At 46.2% G+C, this 15,095-nt stretch overlaps 1 protein-coding gene across 1 annotated transcript in view; it reads right to left on the bottom strand.

Moving 5' to 3' along the window:
- Positions 1–633: 633 nt before the first annotated feature.
- The window catches only part of LOC131911091 (polycystin-1-like protein 2), an 87,543-nt gene continuing 73,081 nt past the window's right edge, over positions 634–15,095 (bottom strand). Inside the window, exons 35-41 of the mRNA XM_059263053.1 lie at positions 14,762–14,895; positions 12,950–13,077; positions 10,824–10,984; positions 4,346–4,556; positions 3,341–3,442; positions 2,739–2,870; positions 634–918 (exon numbers count right to left, since the gene is read on the bottom strand). Coding sequence (XP_059119036.1) covers positions 757–918; positions 2,739–2,870; positions 3,341–3,442; positions 4,346–4,556; positions 10,824–10,984; positions 12,950–13,077; positions 14,762–14,895 — 1,030 coding nt within the window. The 3' untranslated portion in view covers positions 634–756. The remainder of the gene's footprint in view (positions 919–2,738; positions 2,871–3,340; positions 3,443–4,345; positions 4,557–10,823; positions 10,985–12,949; positions 13,078–14,761; positions 14,896–15,095) is intronic.

Raw genomic sequence — 15,095 nt, 5'->3', positions numbered from 1 at the left:
CCTGTGTGTGGTGGGGGACCCCAGAGGAGCTGGATGTGGTGGTGCACAACTTTGATCCCAGCATTTGGAGGCAGAGGCAGGCTGATCTCTGAGTTCAAGGTCAGCCTGATCTACAAAGAGAGTTCCGGGACATCCAGGGTTATACAGAGAAATCTTATCTCAAGAAAACAAAACAAAACAAAGCCCTAGAGAGTAATAGTGCTCCTCCTGGTTTGTGGCTTTTGTTTGTTTGTTTTGGCTTGGTTTTTGGTTTTCTGAGACAAGGTTCCTGGCTGTTCTGAAACTCACTCAGTAGACCAGGCTGGCCACGAATTTACAAAGATCCATCTGCCTCTGCCTCCCAAATGCTGGGATTAAAGGCGTGTACCACCACCGCCCGGCACTCTTCCTGATTTTTAAGTCGCTCAATTTGTCATTCTTGGTCCCAGAAAGCTAACAGGACACCTATTAGCATTTGGAGAAGTTTTGGGAATCATTCAAAGGCAACGGTCAATGATCAAACTGGTGAATTAATCGTTCCGTAGAGAATATTCTTTTCCACACATGTGTGTTTTATTTCTAGGAGGAAATACATTTGAACAAGCAGGCTCTCACACGGTGACACTATTATAAATGTATGTATTGTGACTATTTTACTACCGGAGTTCCAGAACTCCTCTATAGAAAGCAAAGCCAGTCCTCCGGTGAGACTCCAGAGTCACTACTGGCAAGTGCAGGCTGGACGCTCTGGCCTTCTCCCACATGTGGTTATACAGTTTAAATCCGGGGCAAAGTTCGTGCTGGTTGAGGGGAGAGAGCCTGGGAGGATGGCTCTGGCTGCTCATTGCTGCTCTGAGGCTCTTCCCTTTTATATCTGACACCCAAAAAGCCGAGGATTTTCATCAGGAGCAATTCCGCAATTTCTCCTTCCTCTGACAGCTGCAAGAAAAAAGAACCAAGAGATATATCTGGAACCATCCCAAGATTTTACTGTCCCTGTCAGTCCCGGGCTGAGGCTACGGCTTGCTGGTAGAATATGTGGCTAATAAGCTCAAGGCTCTGGGTTTTATCTTCAACACCACAAACAAACAGAAGCAGCCTGTTGTTTCCAAGCCTAAAGTCACTAGGTTGTCCTAGGGTTGGGATGATATACTTCTGGGACTCTACATCTACTGGGGTGGGTGGGGGTAGGGGGTGTTCTTCATGTTGTCTCCAGTGGGCCCTCTTCCTCTGTGTTGAGCATGTCTGGGTTTTCCTGGCAGGGCTTTCCATCCCAAACTGGACAGAGAAACCTTGGCTGGTTACTGCACCTGAATTTAAGCACCGGACACCTTTCAGAGATGACTGTCACCCACCTCACTCAGCCCTGCAGTGGGGCTTTTCCCGTGTTACCATTTCATTTCTGCCTCCTCTGCTGACCTCTCAGTCTAGCCCAGCATGGGAGGGATTGGGATATCTGGGGCATGAAAAACTGAACAGGCGTTTCTCACTATACCTTTCCCATACTTAACCATAGACGATAGATGGATGATAGGTAGGTAGGTAGGTGATAGGCAGCTAGGTAGCTAAGTAGATAGATAGAAAGATATGTAGACAGGGCTCTAAACTAAAGAAAAAGGCATAGTGACACATACACCTGTAACCTCATCCTTTAGAGGCTAAAACAAAATCCAGCCTGAGCTGCATATCAAAATCCTGTCTCATTCATAAAGAAATAAAGCAAAGCAAAAACAAATTGTAGGACATAAGAACGGCAGGCCATACTCCTCCCCCCCCCCACCCCCGGAGACAGGGTTTCTCTGTGTAGCTTTGTGCCTTTCCTGGAACTCGCTTGGCAGGCCATACTTAAAGGCTGTAGGTAGAGCCACATAGACATGGTGGAACATGTCTATAATCCCAGCACTTGGGAGGCAGAGGCAGGAAGATCAGGAGTTCAAGGCCAGACTGAGATCCATGAGATCTTGCCTAAAACAAACAAACAAACAGCAAAACTGTACATATATCAACAAAGCTGTCCTATTGGATTAGGGATCCAGAGCAACACCAATTACATCAACACCGACTACTCTCCAATATGGTCATATATGGAAGTAGTAGGACTTGGCATTTTGACCAAATGACCATTTTTTAGAGGACAAAATTTCAATTCATAACAGCTGCTAACCCCTCTCAAAAAAGCTTCTTAGACAGTGAAAACATAGGCAATATTTAGTTGCAAAAGATTATGTAGGCCCAGTGTGGCGGCACACATCTTAGATTCCATCACCTAGGAGGCATAGGCTGGTTGGTCTGTGTGTTACAAGGCCAGCCTGATCTACTTTTTTAAAAAAAAAGAGTGAGTTACTGATAGCTACCACAACATGGATAAGCCTAAAAAATAGTGTCCTCAGGCTGGAGAGATGGCAGTTAAAAGCACGTGCTCTTCTTGCTGAAGACCCAGGTTCCATTGCTAGCACCCACACTGGGCAGCTCATAACCATCTGTAACTCCAGTTCCAGGGAATTCCAGTTCTGGCCTTCACAGGAACTCTAAGCAGGTAGTAGCACACATACAAACACACAGGCACACAGGCACACACACACACACACACACACACACACACACTAAATAAATAAATAAATAAATAAATAAATAAATAGATAGATAAAGGAATAAGTAGTAAATAAAATAACTGTCCTAAGAGGAAGCAGCCAGAGGCAAAAGCACATTCATATGTGATCCCATTTATATGAGGAATAAGTGAAAAAAGAGTGATTCACCTGATCATATTTTTGCTCCTCACTGAAGGCCACCAGAATGACAGAGATAAACAGATTCAGTACCACAAATGTCATAAAAACTATGCAGGAGCCAATGAGGAAGGAGCCAAGAACTGGGCTGTAGTCCAGGACCTGCCAGGAAGAAAGCCCATCTTTCCCATCTCCTGTAGCCACTATCCCCCTGAGAACCCCTCAGCAGTCAATCAGGTCCTTTGAGCTGAGTAGAGTCAGGAAGATGCCCTGTGCCTGGGGCTGGAAGCGTGGACTGGGCTCCCCAGAGCTGGCCCAGAAGGGGTATCAGCTGCACCGCTGCCCATCACTGCTTCCTCTAAAAACAGGCACCATTTCTAGCTAGGGTCGGGAATTTCTGCAACCCAACATGGCACTCCCCAGGGTCTGGTGTTCTTCTGTAAGCAGAAGCCCCCAGAGTGGGCTGTCTAAAGGAGGGAAAACAGTTGTATTGGTCTAGAGAAGCTCCGTGCTTGCCAGGCTCTGCACTGCACCCGGGGTAGTACAGGGGAAGGTGGGCAGGGAGTGATTTTAACACAGATTCTGCACAGATCGCAGTAGCCACGCCCACTTCCGTCCCCCTCTCCCATTACCTCTTCATAGTTGAAGATCCCCAGCTGCAGGCTGATCATTGTCTCGGCTGCATCAAAGAGGGTTTTGTAGGAACGGAGTTTCCAACCAAATATTAAGTTCGACTGTCACGGAAAGAGTCTTCATGAACAGGGAAAGAAAGTGCAAAGCCCCTCCCCTAGTCCTGCTGCCTGAGATCTTGACTGGGATATACAGAGGGGGTGAAGGACTAAAATGGTATGCAGACAAGGACACATGGGCTGCTGGTACATATGATCTGTGAGTGCTGGGGGTTGTGAGACTGGACAAAGCTGGGGTGAGAGATGACCAAAGCAGGGCTAAAGGTCAAAGACAAATGGCTACCCAGGACTGTGTTGGAAAATCATGGACCTATTGTGCCTCAGGGTTGGAATGTGCATTTGGATAGAGAGCAGGAAGAGGGCAGAAGCCTTTTTCTTAGTACTTGATAATAAGAGTTGAAGGGTCAGTGTTGGTCATGGTTGGTTGTTGGCCTTTTTTTTTTTCTAGTGACAAACATGTTAACTGTCAACATGTAGTGTTAAGCAGCTGAACGAAACAATATTGGCACTCCTGAGTCCAAGTATTTAGGTCTGCACCCTGACCTCTCCACCTCTGCCCTAGCTCAAGGAGAGGGTGGGCCAATTCATTCATGAGCACAGTAGGTGCTCACTGTTCATACCTGGAAAGTAGCCATGAGGCTTCTAAGCAATTGGGGTATCAGAATTGGCTGCAGGGCCAGCTGCAGAAAGCAGCCCATCACGAGAGGCCACTGGGTCCTCCTGGTCTCGGACCTTATGCTGCCTCACTCCTGTTCTACTGAGGTCTTGTCTTTGTTCTTGGAGGTGGAAATTTCCTAAGGTCTCAGCTAAGAGATCCTGGATTGACAAGCACTGTATTTTCCTTTGGAATCCCAGTCCCCCACTAACCCTGACTGTCCCCTTCACAGTACCAAGTAGCCTTACTTCCATCAAGACCTGCCCTGAGGTTTTCCCAAAGGAGGCACTCACTGCAATGGAATAAGCCAGGAGCATAATAAGGATGACGGTGACAAAGCCTGAAATGTCACCCCAGGCCCGGCGTAGTGCTGATGTGATCATGTTCATTTTGGGATTCAAGCGGAGCAGGTGCCAAAGCTTCACTGTGGACAGCAGGACCAGGAAGGCAATGATGTAACCAAGCACAGCATCAGTTGCTGCTGTCTCACTGAAACTGATCCCCCTGTGGGAACAACGGGAAAGCCCTCTCAGATACCAGCATGGTTGGAGTCCATCCAGACACAGGGTTATATTTACTGTGATATCCGAGGTCAACATGTCCTGAAATAGGTCTGGGAGTAATTCCAGTTCCCCATCCAGTCAGGTGATGATGGTGGTGGTCATATCGAGGAGCATGTTGTTATTCTTGTTGGTGATGATGGTGATAAGAATGATAGTAGTAGATGTACCAATAAGATGGCTCAGTGGGTAAAAGTAATTTCTAGGCAAGCCTGGTCACCTGAGTGGGTTCCCAGAACCCATGTAAATGTGGGGAAGGTGGAAGGAGAGAACCAACTCCTAAAACTGTCCTATGGTCTCCACACATGCTGTGGCATGTTTGTGCCTGCTCTGTCTGTCTGTCTGCCCACCCCCCCACCTGTGTGTGTGTGTGTGTGTGTGTGTGTGTGTGTGTGTGTATCTCTGTGTCTCTCTCTCCTTCTACTCCCCCCCAATACTCATAAATAAAATATGCTAGATGTGGTGGTGATGCCTTTAATCCAGTATTTGGGAGGTAGAGGCGGGCAGATCTCTGTGTGAGTTCAGATCCAGCCTGGTCTTCAGAGTGAGTTCCAGGACAGCCAGGGCTATGTAGAGAGCTGCCTCAAAAACACAAACAAGCAAAATAAGTTAGCAACTCAGTTAAAACAGAAGAATGATCATGGTGTCAGGAGTGATGATGACATTGGTGATGGTGGAGTGATGGGGATGTAGTAATGGTGACAACAGTGGTGACCAGGATGAAGGTGATGCTGTTGGTGATGGCGGTGATCATGATGATGAAGGGGATGAGAAGACTGAGAGTGATGACGATAACAATGATGCTGAGAATGCTGAAAATGGTGATGAGGATGCTGATGATGATGCTGAGAATGCTGATGACGATGGTGATGAGGATGAGGATGATGATGGTATTGATGATGATGATATTGATGATGATGATGGTATTGATGATGATGATATTGATGATGATGGTATTGATGATGAGAATGCTGATGATGATGGTATTGATGATGATGATAACAATGATGATGAGAAGCTGATGATGGTGATGATGATGATGATGATGATGATGATGATGAGAATGCTGATGATGATGATAACAATGATGACAAGAAGCTGATGATGGTGATGAGGATGATAATGTGACCTTGAAGATTCAGTGGCTTATTCTCCGGGCCTTCAATCAGCAGTTTTGATTAATGGCTAGAGAGCTAGAGAAGGATGACAAAAGAGGAATATATTGGGGTAGGGGGTTGGGAGGATGGAGAGAGAGTCTTTTGTGAGTCTTGACCTTCCTGCTCTGGGGTCACTAAATGCCACTCCCTCCTGCACACTTTTTTGAGTGTGCATTCCCAGCTGCCTTCATACTGAAAGAAGCATAGAGCTGTTATCTGTTTGTTGTGCTAAGTGAGAATCTGATTTGAACTTCAGGATGGAGCAGGTCTTGCTATCTCCAGCTCAAAGATAAGAACCGAGAGTTGGCACAAGATCACTCAGCTGGTGATGTACAAACTTGTGAGAGGAGGAAAGAGTTGGAATCCAGGTGTGTCTGATTTCAAAGCCCTCCATTCTCCTTTGGAGCCGATGTATTCCAAATTCAGTCTAAACACTAGTGTGGCATTTTATTGTTTTGAAACAGGTTCTCATGTTGGTTGCCCAGGGTGGCCTCAAACTCACTATGTGGCTGAGGATGACCTTAACTTTCTAACCTCTTACCTCAGCCTCACAGGTGTTAAGATTTCCAATGTGTAGCACTGTGCCCAAGCCAGCTCTAATGTATAGCTTTTTCTGTCAGCTTATATTAATTACATAGTAATGAGTTTCACCAAGATAGTTCCATACATGCATATGAGGTGTTTTACACAATGTGTTTTGATTCCCCCCATTAACTTCTCTGGGCCCCTTAACCCCACTCCTGCTGACCCTGCCTAATCCGTTCTCCTCCTTCCATGCCCTCTTGGTTTTTGTTTTGGTGAGCCAATGGTTTTACTTAGGGTTGCTTACATAAGCACCAGCAACTAAGCACGGTTTATAGCTTTTAAAATCTGTTTTTCTAATCGGTATTTTAAGTTAGGTAGACATACCACGTTTCTCATTTATTGAAAAAATGACATCTACTTTACAGGAGCAGTCTTGCCGAACAGGCCCAGAGCCTGCCTCTGTCAAGATTTCCCTTACACCTGCTGGCTTTAGCCACCCACCAGGGCAGCTTTCTGTAGGGAGCATTGGTAGGTATGGACTGGCTTTGCCCCTTTAGGTCCTAGTCAGGCCTACTACAAAAGTCTCCAGCCTTCCAGAATCTTCCTCCTCCTCTCTGAACAAACTGGAGTCCTGGTATGGATGGCTACTTCCTCTTTGGTGTCTTTGAGCATTTTCCGACCCCTACTCCTGAGCCGGCAAGATGGCTTAATGGGGAAAGGCACTCACTGGCAAGGCTGATGACCTGAGGTTGATCTTGGAGACCTACATGACAGAAGGAGAGAGCTGGCTCTTTCAAGTTGTCCTTTGATGTCCATATGCATGTCCCTCCCAAAAAATAAATAAATAAGTATAATTAGCAAAATAAAATACCAAATCCCTTTCATGTCATTGAATTGCTCAATACATGGAAACAATAACAATTCCCAGGCCCTTGTCTGAGAAGGCAATTAGCTTCATTATAGTATGCCTCTCAACTTTGGCGACATACTGGAATAAGCCAGAGGAAAAATAAAATGCTGGTGCTAGAGTGCCATCTCTGGACATCACGAGCAAGTCTGGGAGGCAGCCTGGACCACAGGGCTGCCTCCCTTCCTTCCAGAATCCAGCTGGAGAGCCAGGGCTGAGGACCACTGGGTTGCAGAGACCGTGAAGCAAATCGCTTGGTCTTAAAAGGTGTTTTAGGGTTTTTTTTTTCTCCACTTTTTTTAAAATTTATTTTTCTATTATCAGCTTGATACAGTATAAATTCTTTTCCTAACTGTGAAATGTTTCATTGAGGTTTGCTCAGTAATTGAGTAAAGCCAAAAGTTATTATAAGCCACAGTCTTACTAGGGTACCCCTCCTATATAGCCTCCCTGGTTCTGTGGGTTGCAGTCTGATTGTTCTTAAAAGGTGTTTTATTAATGGGTTGGAGAGATAGCTCTGACGTTAGGAGCACTGGCTACTCTTCCATAGGACCCAGGTTCAAGTCCTAGCACCTACATGGTGGCTCACAGCACTATAACTACAGTTCCAAGGAATCCAGCACTGTCTTCTGGCCTCCTTGGGCACCATCAGGCACACATGCAGTGCACAGACATACATTTAAGCATTATCCAGCCAAATAAAAATATTTTTTTAAAGATGTATTTATTATGTAAACAATATTCCCTGCAGGCCAGAAGAGGGCACCAGATCTCATTACAGGTGGTTGTGAGCCACCACGTGGTTGCTGGGAATTGAACTCAGGACCTTTGGAAGAGCAGTCGGTGCTCTTAACCACTGAGCCACCTCTCCAGCCCAAAAATATTTTTAAAAACAAATAAAAGTATTTTATTAAAATTCAGGACTTGGGCTAGGGGGTTATCTCAGTAGTAGAGTATGTACTTAGCGTACAGCAAGGCCCTGGGTTTGATCCCCAACAAAAGAAAGGAAAAGAGAGAAAAAGCGGGGAGGGTACGAGGGAGGGAGAAGGAATCAGGTAGGTTCTTATAGAAAAAAAAAAAAAAGCTTATCTATTTAAAAATTTGTATAGGCTTCTGAAAAAAGATTTAAAAAAATGACTTTACTTAAAATGATCTGACAGCATAGACCTGTAATCCCAGCTATTTGAGGAGCCAAGGCAGGAAGGTTGGAAGTTCAAGACCTGTATAGACTGCAGAATAAGTTCAAAGTCAGCCTGGGTGAATCTTTGAGACCCTGACTCAATTCTTTTTAAGTAAAACTAAGACTGGGATGGGGTGTGTGGTTCCCTGGGATGGGGGTGTGGTTCCCTGGGATGGGGGTGTGGTTCACTGGGATGGGAGTGTGGTTCACTGGGATGGGGAGTGTGGTTCACTGGGATGGGGAGTGTGGTTCACTGAGATGGGGGTGTGGTTCACTGGGATGGGGAGTGTGGTTCACTGAGATGGGGAGTGTGGTTCACTGGGATGGGGAGTGTGGTTCACTAGGATGGGGAGTGTGGTTCACTGAGATGGGAGTGTGGTTCACTGAGATGGGGTGTGTGGTTCCCTGGGATGGGGGTGTGGTTCCCTGGGATGGGGGTGTGGTTCACTGGGATGGGAGTATGGTTCACTGGGATGGGGAGTGTGGTTCACTGGGATGGGGAGTGTGGTTCACTGAGATGGGGGTGTGGTTCACTGAGATGGGGGTGTGGTTCACTGGGATGGGGAGTGTGGTTCACTGAGATGGGGGTGTGGTTCCCTGGGATGGGGGTGTGGTTCACTGAGATGGGGTGTGGTTCACTGAGATGGGAGTGTGGTTCACTGAGATGGGGGTGTGGTTCACTGGGATGGGGAGTGTGGTTCACTGAGATGGGGAGTGTGGTTCACCGGGATGGGGAATGTGGTTCACTGGGATGGGGTGTGGTTCACTGAGATGGGGGTGTGGTTCACTGGGATGGGGAGTGTGGTTCACTGAGATGGGGGTGTGGTTCACTGGGATGGGGGTGTGGTTCACTGGGATGGGGGTGTGGTTCACTGGTAAACCGCTTGCCTAGCATGTGTGAGGTTCTGGGTTCAAGCCCTAGCATTAAAAAACAGAAACTAAAAATCTTTGGTTAATAGATTAATAAAATTATCAAATTCAACTAAAGGTTTCAAATTAATCTTCAAACTGAAGTTTAACTGCACTTAGGTCGGCTAGGCTCAGTAGTAGAGCAATTTCTAGGAAGAGTGAGCCCTGGATTTAAGGGTTTTATCCTCAGCACCACATCACCAAAAAAAAAAAAAAAAAAGAGCAAGCTGGGTGTGGTGACAAATGCCGTTAATACCAGCACTCGGAAGGCAGAGGCCAGTCTGGTCTACAAAGGGAGGGCTGTTACACAGAGAAACCCAGTCTCGAAAAACAAACAAACAAAACCCAAGGGCTAGAGAGATGGCTGAGCAGTTAGGAGTGCTTACTGCCCTTCCAAAGGACCCAGGTTTGGTTCCCAGCAACCACATTGTTCAGCCCATAACCTCCTGTAACTCTTGCTCTGGAGGAACTAATGCCCTCTTCTGGCTTCTACATGCACCTACACACATGTGGCAGGCATTCACACACACACACAGATGCATGAATAAAAAAGTCTTTTAAAAAATTAATTCAGACTTGACTTCGGTTTCTGAAAACTGGAAGATTTCTTTTTTATATTTTTTTTCTGACATCCACTGTAAAGAGAGAACTGTCTAAGTCAGTTCAAAACCCAAGAAAATAATAAACTATGTGGATGTCTAGAATGAAGTATGAGGTGAAGGGAGGAAGGAACTCATTTGTCAAAACACTGTGGTGTATGTATGATCTCATGGGCCACCTGTCACAAACTCCGCATTGTTCCTCTGAGAACCCAGCCTTTGTTCTCTGGACGGCCAGCTCTTTGTGGAAAGGTCAGAGAGTCCACACTTGGGGCTACATGGGCCAGATGGTTCCTGTCTCAGTGACTCAACATTGCCACTGTAGCAGAAAAGCAGCCATAGGCGGTATGTGAGTAAACGGGTGTGCCCACCCATGTTGTAATAAAACTTTATTTGTAGCAGGGCATGGTGGCACATGTCTGTAATCCCAGAACTAGGGAGATAGAAGCTGGAGGACCAGAGTTCATGCTCATCTGCATGAGCAGCTAATGTTCTTAACCACTGAATCATCTTCCAGCCCTGTTACTGTATTTTGTATTAAAGATTCCTCTCTACCTAGATATAGAACAGCAAGAGAGGGTAATGGTGTGTGTGTGTGTGTGTGTGTGTGTGTGTGTGTGTGTGTGTAAATATGATCAAAGTGTATTAGATGCATGTATGAAAATGCCACAATGAAACCCATTATTTTGTATTCATAACAAATGTATAATTTTAGTAATTAATACATGCTAATTTAAAATACAAAATGAAAGAAACCTTTCTAATTTCATAAGTTCCAGACCCTGAGGGTGAATCTAAGAGCAGCTGAGGTTATATCTTCGAGAACTGCCCTCCATCCACTCAGGGTCGGCAGGGTTTCCAAAGCCTTCCCCTGAAGGAGCTATAGGAAGGAGAGGTAGGGGAGGGCCAGGGAAGCCAAGAAGCAGCTACATACTCGCCCCTGTGCTTCCGATAGCTCTGGAGGTCACGATCTGCCAGAATAGCCCTCTTCACAAACACCACCAGGGCGCTCCAGCTGGTGAGGATGATAGTCAGTTCGAGAAGATTCCACTTGCTGCAAAAGTAACCCCACTTCTGCTTCCTCATGAGCTTGCCCTGGGAAAAGGGTCCAGAGATTCTGCTTCAGGCTATGGCAGTGTCTACCCCTTCAAACCAAAGACCTCTGGCAGGATGTTACCCTGCCCCACATACAGAGTCCCTGGAGATCCCACCACTAACTCAGCTGCCAGACTTGAGACGTAAATACAGTAGCTAAGAATGTGTGTATGTACGTGTATGCGTGTGCTACTGGAGATTGAGCCAGGGGCCTTAAGCATTCTAGGCAAGCAGTCTGCCACTGAGTTATATCATCAGCCATGTATAGCAGGCTTTCTTTTTTTTTTTTTTTTATAGCAGGCTTTCTTTTAGGCCACCATCCAGCTCCCAAATCATGACACGGAGACTTATTATTAGTTATGAACGCTCAGCCTTATCTTATGCTTGTCCCACTAATTCTTATAACTTAACCTGTTTCTCTTCATCTACGTTTTGCCTTGGGGCTTTTTACCTTTTTTTCATTCTGTATGTCTATTCCGTGTCTGTCTGTCTGGCAGCTGCCCAGGAGTCTCCCTTTCTTTCGCCCTCCTCTTCTCCCTTCTCTAATTATTCTCTCTGCCCGCCAGCCCTGCCTATCCCTCCTCTGCTGAGCTATCAGCCGTTCAGCTTTTTATTAGACCTTAGGCAGGCAAGGTGAAACAGCAACACATCGTTATCTAATTAAACAAGTGCAGCATGAACAAAAGCAATACACCTTTGCATAGATAAAGTAATATTCTACCACATAAACAAGTGTAACACATCTTTACATAGTTAAAGTAATATTCCACAACAGCCATCTTTTACTTTTTCTTAAGATAGGGTCTTGCCAGGCAGTGGTGGTGCACGCCTTTAATCCCAGCACTCAGGAGGCAGAGGCAGGCGGATCTCTGTGAATTCAGCCTGGTCTACAGAGCGAGATCCAGGACAGGCACCAAAACTACACAGAGAAACCCTGTCTCGAAAAAACCAGGAAAAAAAAAAAAAGATCTTTTAGCTCTGTAGCCTAGGCTGCCCTTGCACCAACAATCTACCTGCCTCTGCTTCCCAAATTCTGGGATTACAGGTATGTGCCACATCCAGTTGGGTGCCCTGCTGTAAGAGGTCATGTTGAATCATGGGAGGTTAGGGTGAAGGTCAGGTGACAGACTATGGGTCTCAATTCAAGTTTTGGATTTGGGGGCTGAGAGTGCAGCTCACTGATAAACACTTGTCTAGCATGTAGGTGGCCTTGGATCCAGTTGACCTTGGTAAATAAGGTCTCTGGGCTTTAGTGTCATCCTCTGAATGCTGGAGCCAAGAGGACCTTTCTCTTGTTTAGAAAGAACATAACATCTGTGGTAGTTGGAATGTAATTGGCCCCCATAAGCTCATAGGGAGTGGCATTATTAGGAGATGTGGCTTTGTTGGAATAGGTATGGCCTTGTTGGAGAAAGTGTGTCACTGTGGGATGGACTTTGAGGTCTCATATATGCTCAAGGCACCACTTCTTGTTGCCTGCAAATCAAGATGTATTAACTCTCAGCTCCTTCTCCAGCACCATGTCTGCCTGCATGCCACTATGTTCCACCATGATGATAATGGACTATACCTCTGAACTGTAAGCCAGCCCTGAATAAATAGTTCCTTTATAAGAGTTGCCAGGTCATGGTGTCTCTTCACAGCAATAGAAACCCTAACTAAGATACATCCCTTAACCTAAGCGTTTTGGAAGGGTTAAAGTCAGAAGCCATAATACCGACCCAGATCCACCTAACCCTTGGAAGGACCAACACTGAGATATCAGTTCAGTTCCTGGACAATACCAACCCTGGTCCTTCCTGCAACAGCCTGGATTGGCTCTCAGGACCAACAGAAGGTCTGCCTGCCAAGCACCTGGGGCAAAAAAAAACCCTTTCCCTCCTGCCTCAGGCCCCACCATAGGAGGTGGGAAGGCAAAATGATGAGTCCATCCATCTCTGCCCACTGAGCCCTCACCCCCCTCACCTGCACCACCATGTAGTAGAAGAGGAAGAGGCAGTAAATGAGCTCAGCTGCTACCACGAAGGGGTGCCAGCCATCTGTGAAGGGGTACAGGCGCAGGCTTTGCAGGGCCGCGTGTGAGAAGAAGGTACCTGGTGAGAAAAGTGCCTCTGTTCACCTGCCTGTTGGAGCCCCAGCTTCTGCCCAGACTCACATCACATAACTCAAGAAGACTAATGTCCTTAGGACAAGGAGATACAATGGACAAAGTTAGACACGGGCAGGCGGCCAATGACAGTGGACAATCCAGAAGGGACAGGAGCTGCCCCAGAAGGCCCATGAGACCCCCAATCCGTGGGGTTGGTTTGTGTGCACAGCACCTCTGCAGAGCCCATCCACCCAGAATCTTCCACCAGCCTCCCCACATTGCTCATTAGTGCTGTTTCCTTCACAGAGCTTCCCTGAAGATCATTTAATAGCCAATGTGCCAAGCAAGTTAACCTTCCTACGTGGCCAGATGGGGACACAGGAAAACTTCAGCTACACCTATGAGTTGTCATCCGCTTATAAATCTTTCTTTTTTCTTTCAAGATATGATCTCACTGTACCCCTAGCTGACCTGGAACTCCCTACAGAGACCAAGCTGGCCTCGAACTCACAAAGATCCACCTGCCTCTGCCTCCCAAGTGCTGGAATTAAAAGCATACACCACCATACCATACTGTGTCTTTTCCTTACATTCTTTCTAGTTTTGTTTTTATTCTTTTACATTTAAATTATTTGAGTGAAAAATGTTATTTTTGCTTTTTGAGACAGACTAATGTATCCCAGGCTGTCCTTGAACTTGCTATGTAATCAAGGATGACCTTGAGATCTTGATTCTCCACCTCTGACTCCTGAGTACTGGGAACACAGGCCTTTACCTACTTAGGTACCTGACTTATGAGACAACATTTTAAGCCAGTTTGACAAGTAAAGCTATTACTGCCTGTGAATGTAAAGCTAGCCCTCAGGGTGACAGAAAGACAGGCTGAAATTAAGTTCCAGGCCAATAGGGGCCTTGTAGCAAAACCCTGTATATATATTTAAAAATTTAGTGAGTGTGGATCTCATAAAAATTACACTGTATGCATCATACTGCATGCATGTCTAAAATTCTGAAAGAATAAAGTAATATGTCTTTAAATTTTAGGCTGAGTGTGCTCACCCTGTGGTCTCAGTAGTCAGAAAGTAGAGACAGTAAGATCATTTGGAAGCCTGCCTGGGCTACATGAGACTCTGTCTCAAAACAAGCAAACAAATAAAATAGCAGTTTAATACTTTTAAATGTTCAGTGTTTAACAGAGAGGAAGCTGAGTTCTAGGCAAATTGAGTATTAGCTGAGGAGGCTTTAGGTTGATTTTGGTCTTGGTAGCTTGTAATTAAGATTTTAAAAAGATGGCAGATGGGGAGAAAGAATGAACAGGAAGTATAAAAAGCCCATCAGGGAGGTGAGTGTGAATATTATGTGTGAATCTCTGGTCTCAGATGTGTGAGTGCGGTTGGATGGTGATGTCAATGTGCTCCCTACTGTGGGATGAAGAGGTGGACAAGTTATCTTCACACTCCAACTGGATTCCCTTAAGATCATGAAAGAAACCAGCCCACAGTAAAGAGGAAAGATAGGCTAGAATAGCATTGATGCTTTGCCTTCGGGGACCCAGGGCTTCATGACCTATTGCAGGCTGAACCCAGACCCGCACCCCAACTTCCCTGGACCCCAGTCCCTGAGGCAGCAGGACTCAGCTAGGTTAGAGGGACAACCCAGGATGAGGATTTCCAGGAGAGATGGCTCACCCAGGCCACTATTCTCCAGTGTGAGTGTGACAATGCAGAACAGGTTGACGTTGGCATTGTAGACAGTGAATTCCACAAACACGGCTCTGGTCAGGGTGTCCAGCCAGCTGTTGTCTAAGAGATACTGGAGAATCCTGTGGAGGAAGAGGGCTTGGGTGTCCTCTTTCTCAGGAGGCTCCCTGGCCGTAAACCACCCCATGAGGCTCAGGCTTACTGTCTACACCTACTCTGCTTTGCTACTGGGCCACACAGCTAGCTCCTGGGGACAGTCACCATTTGCCAACCACATGGTATTGTTGGCTTATGGTCTCCTGAGCATTAGAACAGAGTTTGT

Source organism: Peromyscus eremicus, chromosome 5 (assembly GCF_949786415.1).
Source record: "Peromyscus eremicus chromosome 5, PerEre_H2_v1, whole genome shotgun sequence".
In the NCBI taxonomy this organism is placed as follows: Eukaryota; Metazoa; Chordata; class Mammalia; order Rodentia; family Cricetidae; genus Peromyscus; species Peromyscus eremicus.
Note: the sequence above shows the minus strand (reverse complement) of the source record. Positions and strands in the feature narration are given on the sequence as shown.